Here is an 18627-nt window from a genome sequence, read left to right as displayed (position 1 = left end):
AGGAGAATGCGTTTCTGCAGTGAAGAATGCAAGAAAACCTTTTTTTGCGTCGGGGCTTCGCCCCGAACTCCATTGATGAATAATGAGCTGTACTTGTCAGGAGAATACGTTTCTACAGTGAAAAAAGCAAAAAAACACTTTTGTCGTCGGGGCCCCAGTTGTTTTGTTTTTCGGCGAAGGTTGAGAAATGATATATATATATATATATATGTGTGTGTGTGTGTGTGTGCGCGCGCGCGCTGTACGCACGTTTATGCATAGGGTTAGGGTTTGCTGGGCGTTAGGGTTAGGGTTTGAAAAAAATTCGCCCCCCCCACTCCAAAGTTCTGGATCCGCTAGTGGACGTGAGTAACACTGGTTTTACAGTTTTACCTTGAGCACCAAATGAGCTAATACAGTCAAGATCTACTACTAAATTCCATTAGATAGCTGAAAAGTTGAGCCTTTGAGTAGCTGGCTTTGTTAGAAGGCACTGGCTAGATTTCTTTATTTGCACCTTTAGGTTTAAGTTTGTGACTTTGTGTTACCCACTAGCGTTTTGAGTGGGGGGAGCAATTTTTTTTTCAAAACCAAAACCCTAACGCCCAGTAAACCCTAACCCTATGTATAAACGCATACACACAGAATGGAAAGATAAAAAAGCAGTGTTTCTTAACCTTCGGCAAAACATACATAATAAAACAAGAGAGTTTGTGTTATTACACAAACTCAGAGGCAGCCCCCATCGAATTCGCCAATGTTTTGATCGTTTAAAGTAATACAATTTTAAAAATCATTGGCAACTAGAATAATAATAATTAAAAAATAAAATTATGTTTTTCTCTTTTAAAGTTAAAATCTTTCAAAATGAATTTTTATCAAACATAAGTAATTTCTCAATTACAAGTTTTGTTTTTTATATATTCATTAAGTTCCACTTTGACGTAATGATCTATGTGGCAGATGATGTAAAGGTCATCCGTTTCTATGGCCCACGCTAAACGAGCAACCACTTTTACTTTTCCCAAATTAATGTCAAGTACCCATTAGAGCTGGGTGGACTCACAGGCGCCCTGAAGATCCCGAAAAAAAAAATCTCAGTCTTCAACACGATTCAAACCCGGTACCCCTGGTTCAGAAGCCAAACACCTTACCGCTTATATATAGGTCAGTAATCTAGACCTAATTGTCTAGCCAATTTAAATTGATTTATTTTTTCTCTTTGAAAAATTATGACTATCCAGGTTCCACCCACCAAAAAGGTTGTTCCATGAAGTTTTGACTTACATAGAGGCATAGATGTATCGTAAAAAGGAAATGAGGCTAACTTTCTTTAACCGTGTGGCTAATAGAAGAATTGTGACTAACAGAAGAAGTGTACAGATTTCACTGAGTTAGCCAGGACTTTGTTTTCTAAATATAATTTCAGAAACACTTTAATTGCAAATCTGCAAGTCCAGCTATAACACGCCCATTGCCGACATTTAATAGAAGGCTGATGGAAATTAGTCAAAATTAATTACATTTCATATTCTTGTATTTACTAAGTGTCAACAACCCCAGAAGATGAATACTTACAGCATGCAAATACAAGTAGTTTATTATTAGTATCGAATACAAAAGCCAACTTACACGTCTGAATCTGCTAGTAAGCTGTGTGCTTCTGTCTTAAGTACTGTCTAGACAACATAGTATTGATCTTAGGAACATAAAAACTAATTAAAAATCTACCAATTAACTAATTAATGATTTGAGCATTGATACGTAAGGGGTCTTAGGATTGATGTTCATGTCTTCCAGTTAGCTATGAATGTTTGTTTGCTAAAAAAAAAGTAAAGCTCCCCTTCCAGACCTTGCAATCTATGGGGGCCACTGTTAACGAGGGTGTCATGTGGCCAGCACAACGACCTACCGCCTTTACTTTTCCCCAACTAACATCAGGTACCTATTAGAGCTGGGTGGACTCAGAGGCTCCCTAATGTAAAGCGTGGCTTATATATATATATTCTCTCATGGCTTAAACATGTCTGACACCACCAACAAGTCATGGAAAGATGCAAGTTGGAATAGAGTTACCCCACGTATATAATTTAACGGATTTCGCGGGGGCCAGTTTGGGTGGGGATACGGATAATGAGTGAAAACTAAGAGTTTGTATTAGAAAATATATTCATCTTTGTATTCGTTCTTTACTACGTAGCGAAATCATACAGTACATCATAAAAATTCTGTTTCCTACATAAATCACGCTCAATAGCAAGAATTACCAAATGTTTCAATTTATCTTCGAGAATTGTTGACCTCAAGTGATTCTTCATTAGTTTGAGGCGCGAGAAGCTTCTTTCCCCAGATTCCACAATTACAGGTTCCTGCATAATGCCGTTTTTTTTTATCGCGCGTAGGATTGGCGTTTTCCATATTGAATGACACCCCAAAATGACAATTTCGTCTATATTTCGGGAGATGTTTATAAGTTTTCAAAAGATTTAAATAATTTCCAGAGATTTCCAGGACTTTTTCGTATATTTTACAATTTCAGGTGATTTCCAGGAGCTCCTGGTAAATCAGGAGGCCGCGGAAAATCTGTTATAAGTTATAAAATAGTTTAATTTAAAAATGTACACCTAGGATTAGCGTGAGGCCTATGAAAGGTCGCGTCCACTCCGATCGCATAGGTTTCAGTGCCCTAAGACCGGCCCTCCGAACAGCGGCGTATGCTACGCCGTTGGTCGACTAGTTTAGTTATATTCTTTCTATTTGATGTCGGGATGTCATCGCGCATATTGCATGATGTAATGATCAATGGCCAATTTGGGGTGGAAGGAAGTAGTGTTAATATTTTCAGAGATGAGAAGGATTAGAAAACGTATCTTCTTCTTCTTCGTTCTCAGAAAACTTATGAACATGCCTCTTATAACTTATCTCCAGGCCGCCATCTTTCACTTTATTTTGATTTGTCAATAGCTCTTTCTTGAAAGGGCGCGTCATTTTTAACATAGAGAAAACGTTTGATTTATTCTAATAAACGCTGTCTTCAGCCCTCCTCTGGAGCTGATTAAGATCACTAATTCATATCGCCTATGGACGATTTAAAAAAAAAACCAACCTGTTAGAACATTAAAGTTATAAATTGTGGCATTGAAGAACGAAGTGAGAAGAAATACGCCAAACTGGACAAATAATTTCTATTTAATGTGTCACACTTTTAATTATTGATAATTAATGATTCAGTCATGTAATTAAATTTGTAATAGATCTAGACATGACTAACATAATAAATCTGTGCAATTAGAAATATTATTACCAATTGTTCTTTTTAAGCGCTATTTCATGCTTTTAGCTTTCTCACTACGCTCTATCATTTATCTGTACCAGTTGGCATATGGAGTGGGGAGAGAAGGAGGTATCTGTTTTAATGACACCGTGATTGCTATTTAAATACATTTAAAAAACGTGTTCACTCCGGGCTCAAGTTTCCTCAAGAGAACTAATTCAGCTTATACCACCACATCTGTCAAGTACAATTTACTTACATTGTTTGATACGAAAACAAACTGTTAAATTTTTTCAATTGATTTTTGAATGGGCGTAGCCAGGATTTTTTTCGGGGGGGGGGGGGGGGGTTGGGGGGGATTTTTTATTAGGTGACTGCTGTAGTTTGCATTAGATTTTATATCGAAAAGGGAAGTTTTATCGTGAAAATCATCTGTTAGGAGTTGAAAACTAAAAAATCACTGGAGCTCCTAGCGCTCCCCCAGCTCGGGGCGAAGCCCCGCCGCCAAGCACTATTTCTGGTTTTGAAAGCAAACAAAATACATATTCTGAGGTATCTACTGTGCATTTTCCTGCTATTAGAAGGTTTATTTCAAAAACCTAATGTGCTATTCTTACTGACTTAGACCCTCCCGCGCCGTTCGGCGCATTTGCCGTCAAGCTGTTTCCACAAAAATCTGTCACTGGCAAAGTCTGAAGCCTCTTTCCACCTGCTCTGAGGATCTCCATGAATTTGTGGCGCCAAGTTGTACTAGGATGTCATCGCAACTCTTATTATGCGTAATTCATTTTGTCGGAGAACATGTCCTGCAAACCTCATGCGTCGCTCTCTCACAATCTTACTAAGGGGTCAACTCCCAGTTCGGCATAGGATTTCCTTGATTTAGACCCGATCTCTAAAAGTGACTCCTAAAATCTGTCTTAGCCATCTTTGTTGAGCCACATTTAGTGTTTTTCAATTGCACTGCACTCTATTAATGGAGCCCCGCCACTGGTAGAAATATGTAACCTCTCTTGAATACGCTCTTGGAATTAGGTGACTGTAGTTTGCATTAGATTTTATATCGGAAAGGGAAGTTTTATCGTCAAAATAATCTGTTGGGGGTTAAAAACTAAACAATCTCTCGAGTTAGTTTTTCTTTAATTCAAAACCCCATTTAGCTAAGGTAATAGAATTTAGTAACTGTAGTTTGCTTTAGAATAATATTGAAGATGTAAGTTTTACACCTCAAAATGCTCTGTAGGGAGATCATCAAAACTATCTTGAGGGATTTTAAACTTTAAAAAAAGCCATCTGTAGGAGAGGGGTTTAAACTCAAAACTCCCAATTGGATTGGCTACGCTCAAATAATTTTAGGCACGTGATAGTTTAGTTTTAAAATCTCACCTAAAATAAAGAAAATCAAATAAAAAATCAGTCACTTAACCCCCCACCCCATGGCTACGCCCATGGATTCTTGTGTTGTCAGGTAAAAGAAATAACTGTGAAAATTTTCTGCTTGATCCGAGATTGGGTGTGGGAGAAATAACGTGTACAAACTTTTTACTAGACAGACAGAGTGAGCTGATATAAGCTTTGTAAAAAAAAACATTCATTTCAATAACAGTTTTACTCAGAACTATTCAATTATTTTTAATTTTGTTGATCATCTGCTACTACTCCTTAAATCTGTTTACGTTTCTAAATATGGATGTATATATTTATGTATGTATTTAAGCATATGAGCAATTATATATGTTATATACATGTTTGTCTGCCTGTGTCTGTCTATCTATCTATTTACAGACATGAATCTAAGTACAATCTATCCATACTGCTATCAAACGAGCAAACAGACGAGCTGATAAAAAACATTCAAGTGCAGTCTGTCTCACGAAGTCCAATCTAGTTAAACCTAAGAATACACTGGACATTCAATGATTCATAATCACAGCTTGACAAGTCGTTTGACTCCATTTCTAATTCAAGAAGTGCTAACAAGATACCCCCTTTTTTTAATGTTCAATACTACCATTTATGATCTATGTATGTATATATATATATAAACTATTTAAAGGGGGAGAGAGAGCGAGTGGAAAAGAGGGAGTGCGAAGTTTACTCCCTTTGGAAAGGGAGAGCATTTCATAATCCTCCGAATGAATGTCTAGTCGCTACGTCCAGTTAGATTTTTGAGGTGTAGCAATTATCAGAAACAGAGATGGCAATACCACGTCTTGGAAAGTTAATTAAAATCTTGATACTTGCCTTATTTCTATATGGTATGTACACATTTTTAAATACTAGTTTACTTTTAATAGCTATATGTTTTCTTATTCTACCTTTTTGGGGAAAAAAATTAACAATTACTCAATAATTTAAGTATATAGATAATTTTGATAAAAAATTGTATATGCGATACGTAAGTAAGTAGAAATTAAAAACATTTCCCAATCAAGTATTATGATCCATGGGACATTAGTTGATAGAAAGTAAAGCATTCAGGTTATCAAGAGAGTTTGTGTTATCACATAAACTCAGCAGCGGCCCCCAACTGATCTGCCTATTGATAAGAACTTTTAAAACCATTATCTTATTTCTCTTCAAATAAAGGAATAGTGCAACAACATGACAACATATATAGTCCTAGATCCTAGATCTTTAATAATGTAAACAACAATTAGATGCGAGAAAAATGTGCGTGACATGTAAATATAATTTGCATTCCTTACTTATCTTTTTACACGAAAATCTATAATGGACATACCAGTCAGTGGCGTCACTAGGGAGGGTGTCACCCGGTGCGGTCAGCTCAGTGTGTCACCCCCTCCTCCTCCTCCTTTTAAAAATCCTTTTTTTTTGTTTGTTTGTTTGTTGGACTGTTTATAATTATTTAAGTTACCTGATTGTTCAGCAACTATAAAATGAGTGTCTATTAAATTTTAAAATTCAGTTGTTTATTACAATTTATCTACAGTTCACTGGCTTTACGTAGTCATGTGAAACTCTGCACTCATCCGTAATCTTTAGAATATTGCCATTAATATATAGTTCAATTTTGCAACAATGCAACCAAAAGTAAATTACACTATTGTTTTTTTTTCTGGATTACAAGCTTGAAAACTTATCATTAACTACATCAAAGTTAATGTCTTAAACGATCTCATTTTTAATAAAATTCCCCATTATAAAAGTGTCATTTGTTCCTTTTTCTAAAAAAAAAAAGTTTTTAATTTTAATTCTACAAAACCTTTATCCCATAACACCACAGATAAAGACATTAAAACTATTTCTAAATCATGTAACAAAGCCTTCAATCGTTTCCACAGTCAACTTTTATTTTCTTCAAGAATAACTTTTGTTACCTTTAGATCGCTTCCCAGTCATGCTATTTCTGTTTGAATGTCGCCTTTTGAGAAATCATCATTTACGCCAATATTTTGAAACTGACATCTACAATATTTCGTTGGTTGTTGAACTATATACTTTTTAGGTTGGATTGCTTCAAATGTATCTGCTACATCAATGATTGCTTCCAGTAGGAGTTGAAGCTCAAAGTTTAAAAAAAAAAGATCAATGCGCATAAGAATGAACCTCTTTTTCTCTTCTTAAATAGTACACCTCCTCCCTGTACTCCTCCGAGGTTCCGCATATAAATTTCTAGACATTTTAAGATAATACGTTGATCTCATCAGCTTTTTTGTCTCCCTTAAAATCGTATAACTTCTGATTTTTTGGGTCAGTGTGTGCTATGTCAGGTGTGTTGTCAAGCAGGATACAAAGGTGCAATACTGACCTTAATATCTTTTTGTCGTTTGCTAAAACATTTATAAACTTTTTACCATGACAGGTGTACTTTCAGTTATGTGTTATATCTACATAACATGTCAATCATCTCATGGAAATTCTTTACCCAATAAAGACTCGTTGTTAATATGGTCACAAAATGTCAAATATTCTGCTTTAATAGAAACAGTCCGTGCAATATATCCTTAACAGTCCGTGCAATATATCCTTTTATTGTTTTTCTTCTTTAAATTAGTCATAGCGACGACTTTCTTATCAATTGTATTTGAAGCCAAACGGCCTTGTTTTCCAATTTTCCAATCCAGATAAATTCTTCATACGTCTTTTAATATTTCAATTTCGGACTTTATTTCAACCACACATTAATTAAGTTACAAATTTCTATTTCATTTCAACACAATTAGTTGAAAATAGTCGACAACAAAAAGTAATACAGTATTTTGCTATTACGGGACTAAATCATCCCCTTTAGGAAGCATCAGAACCATACTTAGTGCTAGCCAAGAAGAAAAATCCCCTAAAATATTCAAGTAAACCACTCGATTGACACATTGTAACATTTCCATCACATTGGCTACAGCTTCTTTTACATAAAAATGAAATAAAATCATAGTCTTCAGAACTCTCAATGGCCACGTATTTACTTTCCAATTCTACAAAATTTACATTATTTACATTTACATTTGAGATTTCAATAATATTTTATGCCTGAAGAGTGTCGTCATTTGTTAAACAGTAACTATTGGTTGGCATTCGTTGTTAGCTACAAATTCAATAGATCCGATTAAAATTGGTTTTGAATCAAAGCAGTGTTCATTTACATACATGCAGCTGGTATACATCTGAAAGTAAGGTTTCTTGTTTTCTTTGTAATATTAATTATGATATAACATTTCAAACATTTGATAGAATTTCATTTTAAAAAATGTTTAGTCGAAATGAAAACAAATATATAAATAGATTTATTAATTGTGATTTATTAATTGTGAATAACATGTTCCAATATTTATCCACAGTCGCTTATTTTTTAAAAAGTGTCAGTCACTCTCAAAGTGCATTTTTTACTTGGGTGTCACCCCCCCCCCCCCTAACGGGTGTCACCCGGTGCGGACGGCACCCCCCGCACCCCTTAGTGACGCCACTGATACCAATCATTGATCATGAGATCTCTCGCACCTATCCATATCAAATTTTGTTAGCAAGTTCCTTTTAACTTCTAGGTGCTCACTAAGAACGCTTTTTGACAGACATGCAACCTGACCGCCGCAATTCGCGAAGAACAACTAAATCTATCAAACCTTTGTATTTTATTTTCAGTATTTCTCAAAAAGGCCGCATTCTAATTAGAAAGCAGAATTAGAAATATGTCACAAATTCCGTATTTTTAAATTATTTTTATTTCTTTTTAGCTAAGTCTTCTTATTCCCATTTACATTTAATTAATTAATCAGTTAATTCATTTCAATATTTAACAAGGCTTACAAAGACAAACTTAAAATCGGCCCCCGAAGTGGTCCACCCAGGCAGGTTAAAAGACAGGTTTCAATATTTTCAGAAAGAATATCGGAATGAAATTCTATTAAAGGTAAATGACAGAGAAAAATGGAGAAAGAAGGCTGACAGATCTTGTGTGGTGCCCCAAAGGTCAAGCAGATCAATGGATAGGTGAAAGTGAAGGTGAAGTTAGATGTGAACCTGGCCTAACTGATGTTATATAATGATTATCTAATTGATCTAATTGTTTTGTGAAGCGTGAATGTCTTATTCAAAACCTCAAGAAAAAACATTTCCGAAAAAAAATTCCATTAGTTACATGTTTTATGGGTGTGGTAGCTGCAGTTCACGCGGTAATATGAAAAACTAATTATTAATTGTTATTTAAGATTATGTTCCACTTACTTATACTTATAAGCATACTAAATAGATTTTTTTAAGTACACATTTTCTTTGTAAATGTAGTAGTTAGTATGACAGAGCGTACTTAAATTAGCAATACAATTGTAAAAAAAATTTTTTTACAAAAAATCTAAAACCATTTGCATAAATGTGTTAAAAATATGGTAAATAGTCATCTCCCTTTCTAAATAACCTCCCTTGTTTGTTACTATTAATTATTATTATTATTAGTGCATAGTTGTTAAAAAGATGTATTTTTATGAGAAAAAAAACTGCTTGCATAGTTGGTTTAAAAAATAAAATTTTCGCTTTTAGCAAGAAAAAAGTAGCCGTTACACCAGAACTTTGAATGGTCCAAAGTCTAAAATATCACGAAGTCGGATTTTCAATATCTTTTCTAGTTTATGAGATTTAAAATGGGACGGACGGAAGGACAGACAGACCACACAAAACTAATAGCGTCTATTCCACTTTCGGAGGCCGCTAAATATCCGTACAACGTGTACATAGTTTGTTTTTTAATTGACGTTTTGCATTTTAACCAAGAGGCTCGAAAAAGACACTGGCCCAAAACACCATAATAGAAAGAAAACCTTACGGAAAGCTCCCTGATTTGGAAACCACTGCGCAGTTCATCTCATGTATTGGTCTAGTCATCTGAGCACTCCAAGGAGAACAAGGAAGAAAAAAAATGGAGTTTAATTTTTAACAAACAATATAAGATACAAGATAAACTTCCATGGACATAATAAATGTAATATAATCCATAAAGTTCCCCTTTAGACCTTGAGATCTATAGGGCAGATGATGTTGAAGTCTTTGGACCACGGTTAACGAAGGTGTCATGTGGCCAGCACAACGACCAAGCACTTAGCTTTTCCCCAACTAATGTCATAACTATGTGGACTTAGAGGGGCCTTAAAAATCCCGAAATTAAAAATCCCAGTCTTCACCAGGATTCGAAGCCGGGAGCCCTCTTATCTTATAAAATACAGACGTTTCTTCAGATAAGAAGATGATTACTTCCTGCGTGTTTTCCTAGGTCAATCTAGTCATGCATGTTAATCAATAGCTTAAATTCTGCCAGGTCGTTGGTTTTCTTGGCTGATTCAGGCAACACATTCCATGCTCTAATAGCACTAGGGAAGAAGGAGCATTTGTACAAATTAGTTCTAATATATGGAACAGGAAATGTGCCTTTATCTGTGTGTCTTTCTGAGCATTTTATTAGATTTTGTTTAACTATATGAAGATTATGGGTCAGTGTTTTATGTATAATTGCTATTTTACTTTTGAGTCTTCTCTCCTGAAGGCTTTCTAAATTTAATGATTTTACTAGAGGTGTTACTCTAGTCAAATGTGAATATTCGTTCTCTTTGAATCTCACTGCTCTATTTTGTGTCTGTTCCAGTTTCTTAATGTTTTCTTGAATGAGGGGTCTCTTAACATATTTTATTATTGACCTAAACAAGTCTAAATAACATTTTAGATTTATGTTCTTATTTAATTGTGTAAAAAAATTCTTTTTAATAAACCCTAATGCTTTGATTTTTTTTATTTCATCAATATGGGGATTCAATATTTTTTAAAATTAATTATTACACATAGAACAAAGCCGGCCTTAGGTATAGGCAAATTAGGTGGACGCCTAGGGCCCCCGATTGGTGGGGGCCTCGTAAGGACTGAAAAAACATTTTTGAAAAAAAAAAACGAACTTTGGATAAAATCTCAAACATGGCAGAACTCTGCAACTCACCTATTGGTAGGCCTATAACTCTAAGTGTTTACTATGATTCAAGATTCCACACGCTACGGGAATTGCACTATATGAATTTATTATATTTGTTGATTTAGATGCTGAAATTAAAGTTTCAATTCATTGCGCAATTTTATGTTTAGATCTTTTTATTTTACAATTTCATTTGGGCCCATCAAATTCACTTCGTCTAGGGCCTCCAATTACTCTGCCTAGTTTAACATGAATAAGAGAAGTGGTATTTATTTGTTTTAGTTTTGTTACTCTTAATACTTCAAGCAATCATTTTGTTTTAATGTGTTTTCATTTTTAAAATATGCAACAGTCCATACTCGATATTAAGATTTTATTTTACTTATAATACATTTAATTTTTTGGCAAAGGTAAAATGAAATTTTCAAGAGCTTTCCTTTTATTTTGTGCGCGACAGACAGACGAAACACGCATACGTAATTTCGAGTTGTACCCTTACTGAAGCTGACAAAAAAATAAGAATAATATATTATTACTAGTCGACACACGGCGTAGCATACGCAACTATTTTGCAGGGCCGGCCTTATGCCACTCCAACCTATGCGACCGCAGTGGGCACCGCACTTTCATAGGGCCCGCGCTAATTCTAGGTGTAAATAATTAAATTAAACCATTTTATAACTTATAACGGATTTCCCGCGGCCTCATGATTTACCAGGAGCTCCTGGAAATCTCCAAAAATTGCAAAATGTACGAATAAATCCGAGAAATCTCCGGAAATTAATAAAAACTTTTGAAAACTCATAAAAATCTCCGTAAATATATAGACAAAAAATTGCCATTTTGGGGTGTCATTCAATATGGAAAACGCCAATCCTACGCGCGATAAAAAATGCATTATGCAATACCCGTAATTGTGGAATATGGTGAAAGACGCTTCTCGCGCCTCAAACTAATGAAGAATTACTTGAGGTCAACAATTCTCGAGGATAGATTAAAACATTTGGTAATTCTTGCTACTGAGCGTGATTTTTGAAGAAAACAGAATTTTGATGATATACTATATGACTTCGCTACACGCTAGGCTCGTAAAGAAATTCTGTACGTAGTAAAGAATGAATAAAATGTAAATTTATTTTCGAATACAAACTCTTAATTTTCACTTTCGCATAGGGCCCCACAATGGTTAAGAACAGCCCTGCTATTTAGTGACGCATGAATACAGAATAGACTACTTGTTCTCCCCCCCCCCCTTTTTTTTTTCTTTTTTTTTATTCGCGCTTAAGTTACGTGAGGTAACTCTAGTCCGACTTGCGGAAATAAAAGAATGGTCTTTCCATTACTTCTTTTTGTCCAAACTGTTGAGCCGTGAAGAGAATTATATATAGAGAGAGATTTAAGACTTTATGAAGACTACTATAGTAAAATATGCGTGACAGTTACCTACACGGTACATTCTTAGCTTTTTAAACTTTTTTAACAAAAATAAATATTTTCTGTTCACATTTAGAAGCTGGTGAATAAGAAAACACACAATTAATTTTTTTTTTATTTTTTCACATTTTTGACAAATATAAATAAATAAATATTACTAAAAATACGGAATAAATATTTTTCTGTTAAACTATATCCTTAACATTTATGTATTATTTTAGAAGTGGTGTATTTTTATGAAGAAAAAAAACTTTTAGAAAACAAAAAGTATCCGTTGCACGAGAATTTTGCAAGCTGCAAAACATTGTGAGACTTGATTTTCAATAACTTTTTATGTTTTTTGACATCTGAATGTGACGGACGGACAGACTACACAAAATAATAGCGGCTTTTCCCCTTCGAGGGCAGCTGAAAAATGAAATAACAATCAAGTTTCTTTTCTTTTTCATTTCATTTAAAAACCCTCCCAGGGCACACTTTGGTAGCTTACAGCGCACCCCCATCCTCTCTCTCAGGCTAAGTGAGCGCGACCGAAATTGTGTTCCTCTAGTGGAAACACTGTGATTGACAATCATTGAGATAGAAGTAGAAGGCTTAATTATTCCATTGATATACGTTTAGTTTTTAAATCATCAGTACAGTCTATTGGATATAAACAAACTCCAACTGTAGAAAGGAATTGTTTTTTTTAATCGAATATTAATATAGCACCAACAGAGAGTATAAGATAAGAAGATAAGGCTACAAGCATTGTAACATTGAGTAAATAAAATGTTGACATCACACAATTGATCTAATATTACCTAAACCTAAAGGGAGGCGCAGTGGCTGAGCGGTAAAGCGCTTGGCTTCCGAACCGGGGACCGGGGTTCGAATCCTGGTGAAGACTGAGATTTTTAATTTCGGGATCTTCGGGCTCCTCTGGGTCCACCCAGCTCTAACCTGACATTAGTTGGGGAAAAGTAAAGGCGGTTGGTCGTTGTGCTGGCCACATGACACCCTCGTTAACCGTAGGCCACAGAATCAGATGATCTTTACATCATCCGCCCTATAGACCACAAGGTCTGAATGTTGAAACTTTACTTTTTTTTTACCAACAGAGAATACCACGTCGACTACTGTAGCACCAACAGAAAGTACGACCACTGAAAAACCAATAGAGACTACAACCAGTGCAGCACCAGTGACTACGACAGGGCTAATGGAAGCTAATACAACATCAACACCAGCTGAGACTACTACAAATAACAGTCCATCAGCTGAGGCTACTACAAATAACAGTCCAACACCAACTGAGACTACTACAAATAACAGTCCAACACCAACTGAGGCTACTACAAATAACAGTCCAACATCAGCTGAGGCTACTACAAATAACAGTCCAACATCAGCTGAGGCTACTACAAATAACAGTTCAACATCAGCCGAGACTACGCCTCCAAGTACTTCTACATTTACGGGGACTACGGCGTTTAACAACATGTCATCTACAGTAATCACGTTGTCAACCACATCCACAACACAAGGGACTACGTTGAAACAACCCACGACATCCGCTGTCACGTCAATCACGAGCACAACCCCAAAAAGTAAGACATGTTTTGTTAGGCCTGTCATCTGTTACTCTTTTTAGAACATTCAGTTGTCACATAAACCTGCAGTGTTTCTCAAACTACAATTTTGGCTTCCCCCGGGACAATAAAAAATGCGGTGGGACACCCACCTTTTCCCGCCAGCTAGAAGCTGGAAACTCTCCCATGGGCGTCCGGATGCAAAAGTTCTCCCTGCATTTTGAGCAGCATAAAAATTTGTTCTCCTGAAGTCTAAAGCACTTTCTTCATTTTGTTTTTTATTCAGTTGAAAGAAAGTTGGTGGGGTGGGAAGAGCCAACGAGCGTTAGACATTTTAGGCACCTATAGAGCAAGCAGGTCTCTTCTGTAACGGAGTGACAGTCATAAGATCATGTTTATGTTAAGCAAGGCGTCATGTCACGGGCCTGTTTGTGTCAATCAAAAGACGTCAACAGTACAATGATATGACACTCCGGACGGTTCTAAAGTGAGAAAAGGATGGGGTGGGGAGAGAGATTTATAACTCCAATGCAGACAAAAAAAGACGTTTACATCATCTGCCCCATAGATTGCTAGGTCTCAAAGGCGGAATTTTATTTACTTTAAGAACGCCCACCTTCGTCTTCCACCTGTCCGCACCTTTCGCCGCCCTCCCCCAAGGTTATGAAACGTTTCATAATGAACGTATCGTCTGTCAGACTTTATCTGCTACGTATTATGTGTTCACTTTTCAATGGCCAAAAGAGTTTTGTCCTTAAAACAAGAGCATTATTTCATTTTTATTTTTTGGTTAATATCATATATAAATGCAATTAAATAGCCAACCATATGCATACTACAGAATAAAAAAAAAAAAGTCTATAGAACTCCATACCCGACATTTTCTTCTAAAAGTGCTTAGTGAAAAAAAAAAACTTACCACGGGTTATGTTCGTCTTTTGATTGGACCTGGATGGGACTTTTTAAAGTCAAATCGATGTATAGGTCAGCAAAAGTTTCAATGAGAAGAAACATGTAACCGACTTTTTTTTTTTTTAATTCGAAATCTATGTAAATATTTGAACTTTAGAATGAAATGCACTTTAGCCTTGTTTAGCAATTAAAAATTAACATAATAAATCTACAAACCATAATGATCAGCTTATAAATCATGTTCTAGTAAAGTGGCCCCTTCTTAGCCGTATTTGCCCTGATTCTTTTCCCTGACCTAAAGCACAATGTGAAACATCCTTTGTATCAACAATTTACCTGACACGATAAAGTTGTACTCTGCATGCAAACGTGGTCATTATTAGCACAATAACAGGACCAAATACTTGAGATTACTGGCGAATTAAAAATATTATTCCAGCTTACATTATTAATAAAATCCTTTCAATCAATATCTCTCACTTAGTCTGAAGTAGTTTTAGTCCTTTTATTGAAAGCCTAGGCATAGCCTACATACTATTGTGTTTAATCCTATTGATACGTAGATACAGTTATAAAGACAGATAAATAAATATATATATATATATATTAATAGTTAGAGGGCTTATCGAATGAGACTACATTATTTTAAAAGTTTTATTTTTCATTCAAATTGTGTTCTCTCTTTCTAAGGCTTTTTAAAATATTGATTTATTTATTTATGTAGTTTCACGTTGGACTGTTGTTTTTTTAATTCCCTATAAGAACTAACGGCCTAATTGACAGTGTTAAGCTCTTCTGTATCTGAAGATTACAGATATTGTTAAAGACCAACCAGCCAATCATTAATGTCAGGCGAGCTCAGTGGCGACATAAAAATCTCGGAATTTGAACTCGTCGTCACCGGCTCGGAAGCCAAGCTTTTAAACACTCGACCACCACGTTTCACAGATGGAACCCAGGTCATTTATAATTAAGATTTCACTGGTCATAAATGGTTGGGGTCCCTCTAACACCTGAAACCTAACCCCGCCAACTACAAACTTTGCACTGTTGTACATCTATGTATTTTGTGTTTACATACTATTATTTTATTTTATTTTGCTTTCTGTCTCTACAGTCTGGCAATGGTTTTTTAAAATGTGGGGAAAAAAATTGTTGGCAAGAATAGGTTTCGAATCCACGCCAAAAAAGAGACTGGCCCATACATCCAAAGCCATAGATCACTCAGTCACGACTCCAGTACCGTCTAGAATCTAGATTGAAAAAAAAAATGTAACGTTTAAATTTTGTTTTTTCAAGTTCAATTGAAATTCTTTCGCCGTGGCCAGCGATTTGTTTCATTTCTTTTCGCTTCGAACTTTTTACGTTACCAGTTTGTTTGTTTCCTCAAGACTTCAAATCCAGAACTGTACTAAGAAATGAAGAAAAGAAAGTGAACACAGGTAACTGTATCAAACATTAGATCGAATTAGTTCTTTGACTGTTGTTTTGGACTTATTAATGTTTTTGACATTTATTTAAAAATTTATTTTTTTTTGTAACTTCATGAAATAGATAATACTCACATATAAAGAAATAGGTAACACTCACATATAAAGAAACTGGTAATACTCACATATAAAGAGATGTGATTTACTTACATATCTGTATGAAATCTGTAGATCTGTTCCATTAAGGTTCTGATCGTATTTTATGGACATACATCACAATAAGAACTTTATAGGTTTTTAAAAACAAATAGTTTCAGACTTATTAAGGCCCTAAGCTATTCCAGTTATGGGACTCGTTATAAGTTCAGATATTATATTTCAGTACAAATTTGGATTGTCATAATAATGGCAATGACTTCGAAAGTTTAAGGATGGGTGAAGTGTATCACATTGCTAAGCAAACCCATTCTTGTCCTGCATAATTTCCACATCTGATGCAGACAAAGCCTTCTGGGGTCTTCTGCGCCAGTCTTCTACAAGGGCTTTTCTTGTGATTTGAATCTGTGTGCCACGGCCTTCGTGAGAGCTTTCCAACTGTCTCTTTCAGGTACCAACAGCCGCCAGCTTCTTCCCTCTATGCCACGGAGGGGAAAATAGCACCTGAGTTGATCTTTATAGGTTCTCAGGTTCAAATCTCGTTGAAGACTGGGATTTTGAATTTCGGGATTCTTAGGACGCCCCTGATCCCCCCCCCCCCCAACTCAGGCAAGTGGGTGTTCTAAGCTAAAGCTAATGTCGCTTTTAGGTAAACCCAGCACCTGCTGTACATAAATCTGCTGTAGGATTCTGGAATGTAGCTCTAGGAACTGAAGTAGAAAAACAAGCAAAATTTTAAAAATACTTTAAAAAAACAAGGTTACAAAGACAGTTTGTGTGGAAACACAAACTCAGAATCGGCCCCCGAAGTGGTTCACCCAGGCAGGCTTCAATATTTTCAGAAAGAACATCCGAATGAAATTATATCAAAGACAAATGACAGATAACAATGGAGAAAGAAGGTCGACAGATCTTGTGTAATGCCCCATCGGTCCAGCAGATGAAAGGATAGGTGAAAGTGAATGTAAAGTTAGATGTGAACCTTGCCTAACTAGTTCCCCTTTCAGACCTTGTGGTCTATAGGGCAGATGATGTAAAGTTCATCTGTTTTGTGGCCTATGGTTAACGAGGGTGTCATGTAGCCAACGATCAACCTTTACTTTTCCCCAACTAATGTCAGGTACCCATTAGAGCTGGGTGGACTCAGAGGCGCCCAAAGATTCCGAAGTTGAAAATCCCAGTCTTCACCAGGATTCGAACCTTGGACCCCCAGTTCGGAAGCCAAGCGCTTTACCGCTCAGCTACCGCGCCTCCCCTGGCCTAACTGAAGTCTTATAATTCACGTAATTGTTTTGAAAAGGCTCAATCTCTTATTCGAATCCTCAAAAATAGACAAAAAAAAAACAACTTTTGCAATAAAAATATGACAAGAAAATGCAGTTTACAAGATTACTATTCGTTTTAAATTATGTCTAACTTATAATGCATACTAAATAGATTTTTAGTCTTGAAAAAAAGGAAACATTTGTTTGTGTGTAAATGTAGTACTTAGTACATAACTTAACAATACAAATATAAAACAAAATTTTTTGACAAAACACGTTTGCATAAATGTGTTAAAAATTTGGAAAACGGTTGTCTCCCCTAATAATGAGACTCAAGTGTTTGAGTGTTTAATAGTTAATAGAAAAAACTGCTTTCATAAGTGATTTAAAAAATTAGATTTTTCGCTTTCAGAAAAGAAAAAAGTAGCCGTTGCATCAGAAATATTTTCACTATCTTTTCTAGTTTACGAGATCTAAACGGGATGGACGGACGGACCGACATTTCACACTAATCTAATAGCGTCTTTTCCCCTTTCGGGGGCCGCTAAAAAAATCTTCTATTAAGTTTAAAAATAAGTTTGGATCAGTCATGTCATTTCATTTGTTATATATCTAGACTATAGCCTAACAATAATAAATTTGTGCAATTAGAATTATTTATTTACCAATTGTTTCTGTTTAACGCAGTTTCATGCTTTGAGCTTTCTCAATACGCTTTGATACGCTTTGATCCAATCACATTTCTGGATCAGGTGGAAAGGGGTAGGGGAGAAAGAAAGGGTATCTGGGTGATCACTTTTTAAATGTATTTATTTTAATAATTTTATTTATAAAGCGCTGTTAACAGGGTTAGGGTTAGGGTTAGGGTAGGGTAGGGTTAGGGTTAGGGGTTAGGGTTAGGGGTTAAAAAAATGAACGACTTGAATTCGAACTCCTGGGCTAAAGCCTTCTCAGGCTTCTCAAACAGACACGGTAACCACTCTGCTAGCGCATGAACATTGGAGATTGTATCTATTGTTTTTGTTTCATGTTTGTGTTCACTAAGCCTCAGACGACGATCTATAAAGGGGACTAATTCTGCTTGTATATTGTCAAGTACAATTTCTTTCCCTTGTTCGTTATTCCGAACAAAATAATTAATTACCAATAGTAAATTAACTAATTGGATATTTTTAAAATGTATGCTTGTGTTGTCAGG

At 35.6% G+C, this 18627-nt stretch overlaps 2 protein-coding genes across 6 annotated transcripts in view; one reads left to right on the top strand and one right to left on the bottom strand.

The window, feature by feature from the left end:
* The window catches only part of LOC106053331 (uncharacterized), a 43801-nt gene extending 42133 nt beyond the window's left edge, over positions 1-1668 (bottom strand). For 3 of the 5 annotated variants that reach the window (XR_008779620.1, XR_008779619.1, XM_056039909.1), the window contains exon 1: positions 1558-1644. Coding sequence is in view for 2 of the 5 variants with exons in the window: in XM_056039909.1 (XP_055895884.1) it covers positions 1558-1562 (5 nt within the window). In the remaining 3 variants the exon portion in view is untranslated. Of the gene's footprint in view, positions 1-1557 lie in introns of all 5 variants that reach the window. The other 2 variants (XR_008779621.1, XM_056039910.1) reach the window with 2 other exon arrangements.
* Positions 1669-5320: 3652 nt separating this feature from the next.
* Positions 5321-18270, top strand: LOC106053330 (uncharacterized). Its single transcript, XM_056041328.1, has 3 exons — positions 5321-5511; positions 13196-13684; positions 15696-18270. Exons 1-3 carry the CDS (start codon positions 5451-5453, stop codon positions 15833-15835), a joined length of 690 nt encoding a protein of 229 aa, XP_055897303.1. The 5' UTR covers positions 5321-5450; the 3' UTR covers positions 15836-18270.
* Positions 18271-18627: the final 357 nt, after the last annotated feature.

The sequence above is a fragment of the Biomphalaria glabrata genome, chromosome 9 (genome assembly GCF_947242115.1).
Source record: "Biomphalaria glabrata chromosome 9, xgBioGlab47.1, whole genome shotgun sequence".
NCBI classification, from domain to species: domain Eukaryota; kingdom Metazoa; phylum Mollusca; class Gastropoda; family Planorbidae; genus Biomphalaria; species Biomphalaria glabrata.
This window is presented reverse-complemented; position numbering and strand designations above follow the sequence as displayed.

Excerpts from the sequence above, each read along its gene's own strand:
- LOC106053330 (XM_056041328.1), top strand. The coding sequence starts at position 5,451 with ATGGCAATACCACGTCTTGGAAAGTTAATTAAAATCTTGATACTTGCC. Across the intron at positions 5,512-13,195 it reads ACTTGCCTTATTTCTATATG|AGAATACCACGTCGACTACT; the intron begins GTATGTACACAT and ends TTTTACCAACAG. Across the intron at positions 13,685-15,695 it reads CACGAGCACAACCCCAAAAA|TCTGGCAATGGTTTTTTAAA; the intron begins GTAAGACATGTT and ends CTGTCTCTACAG.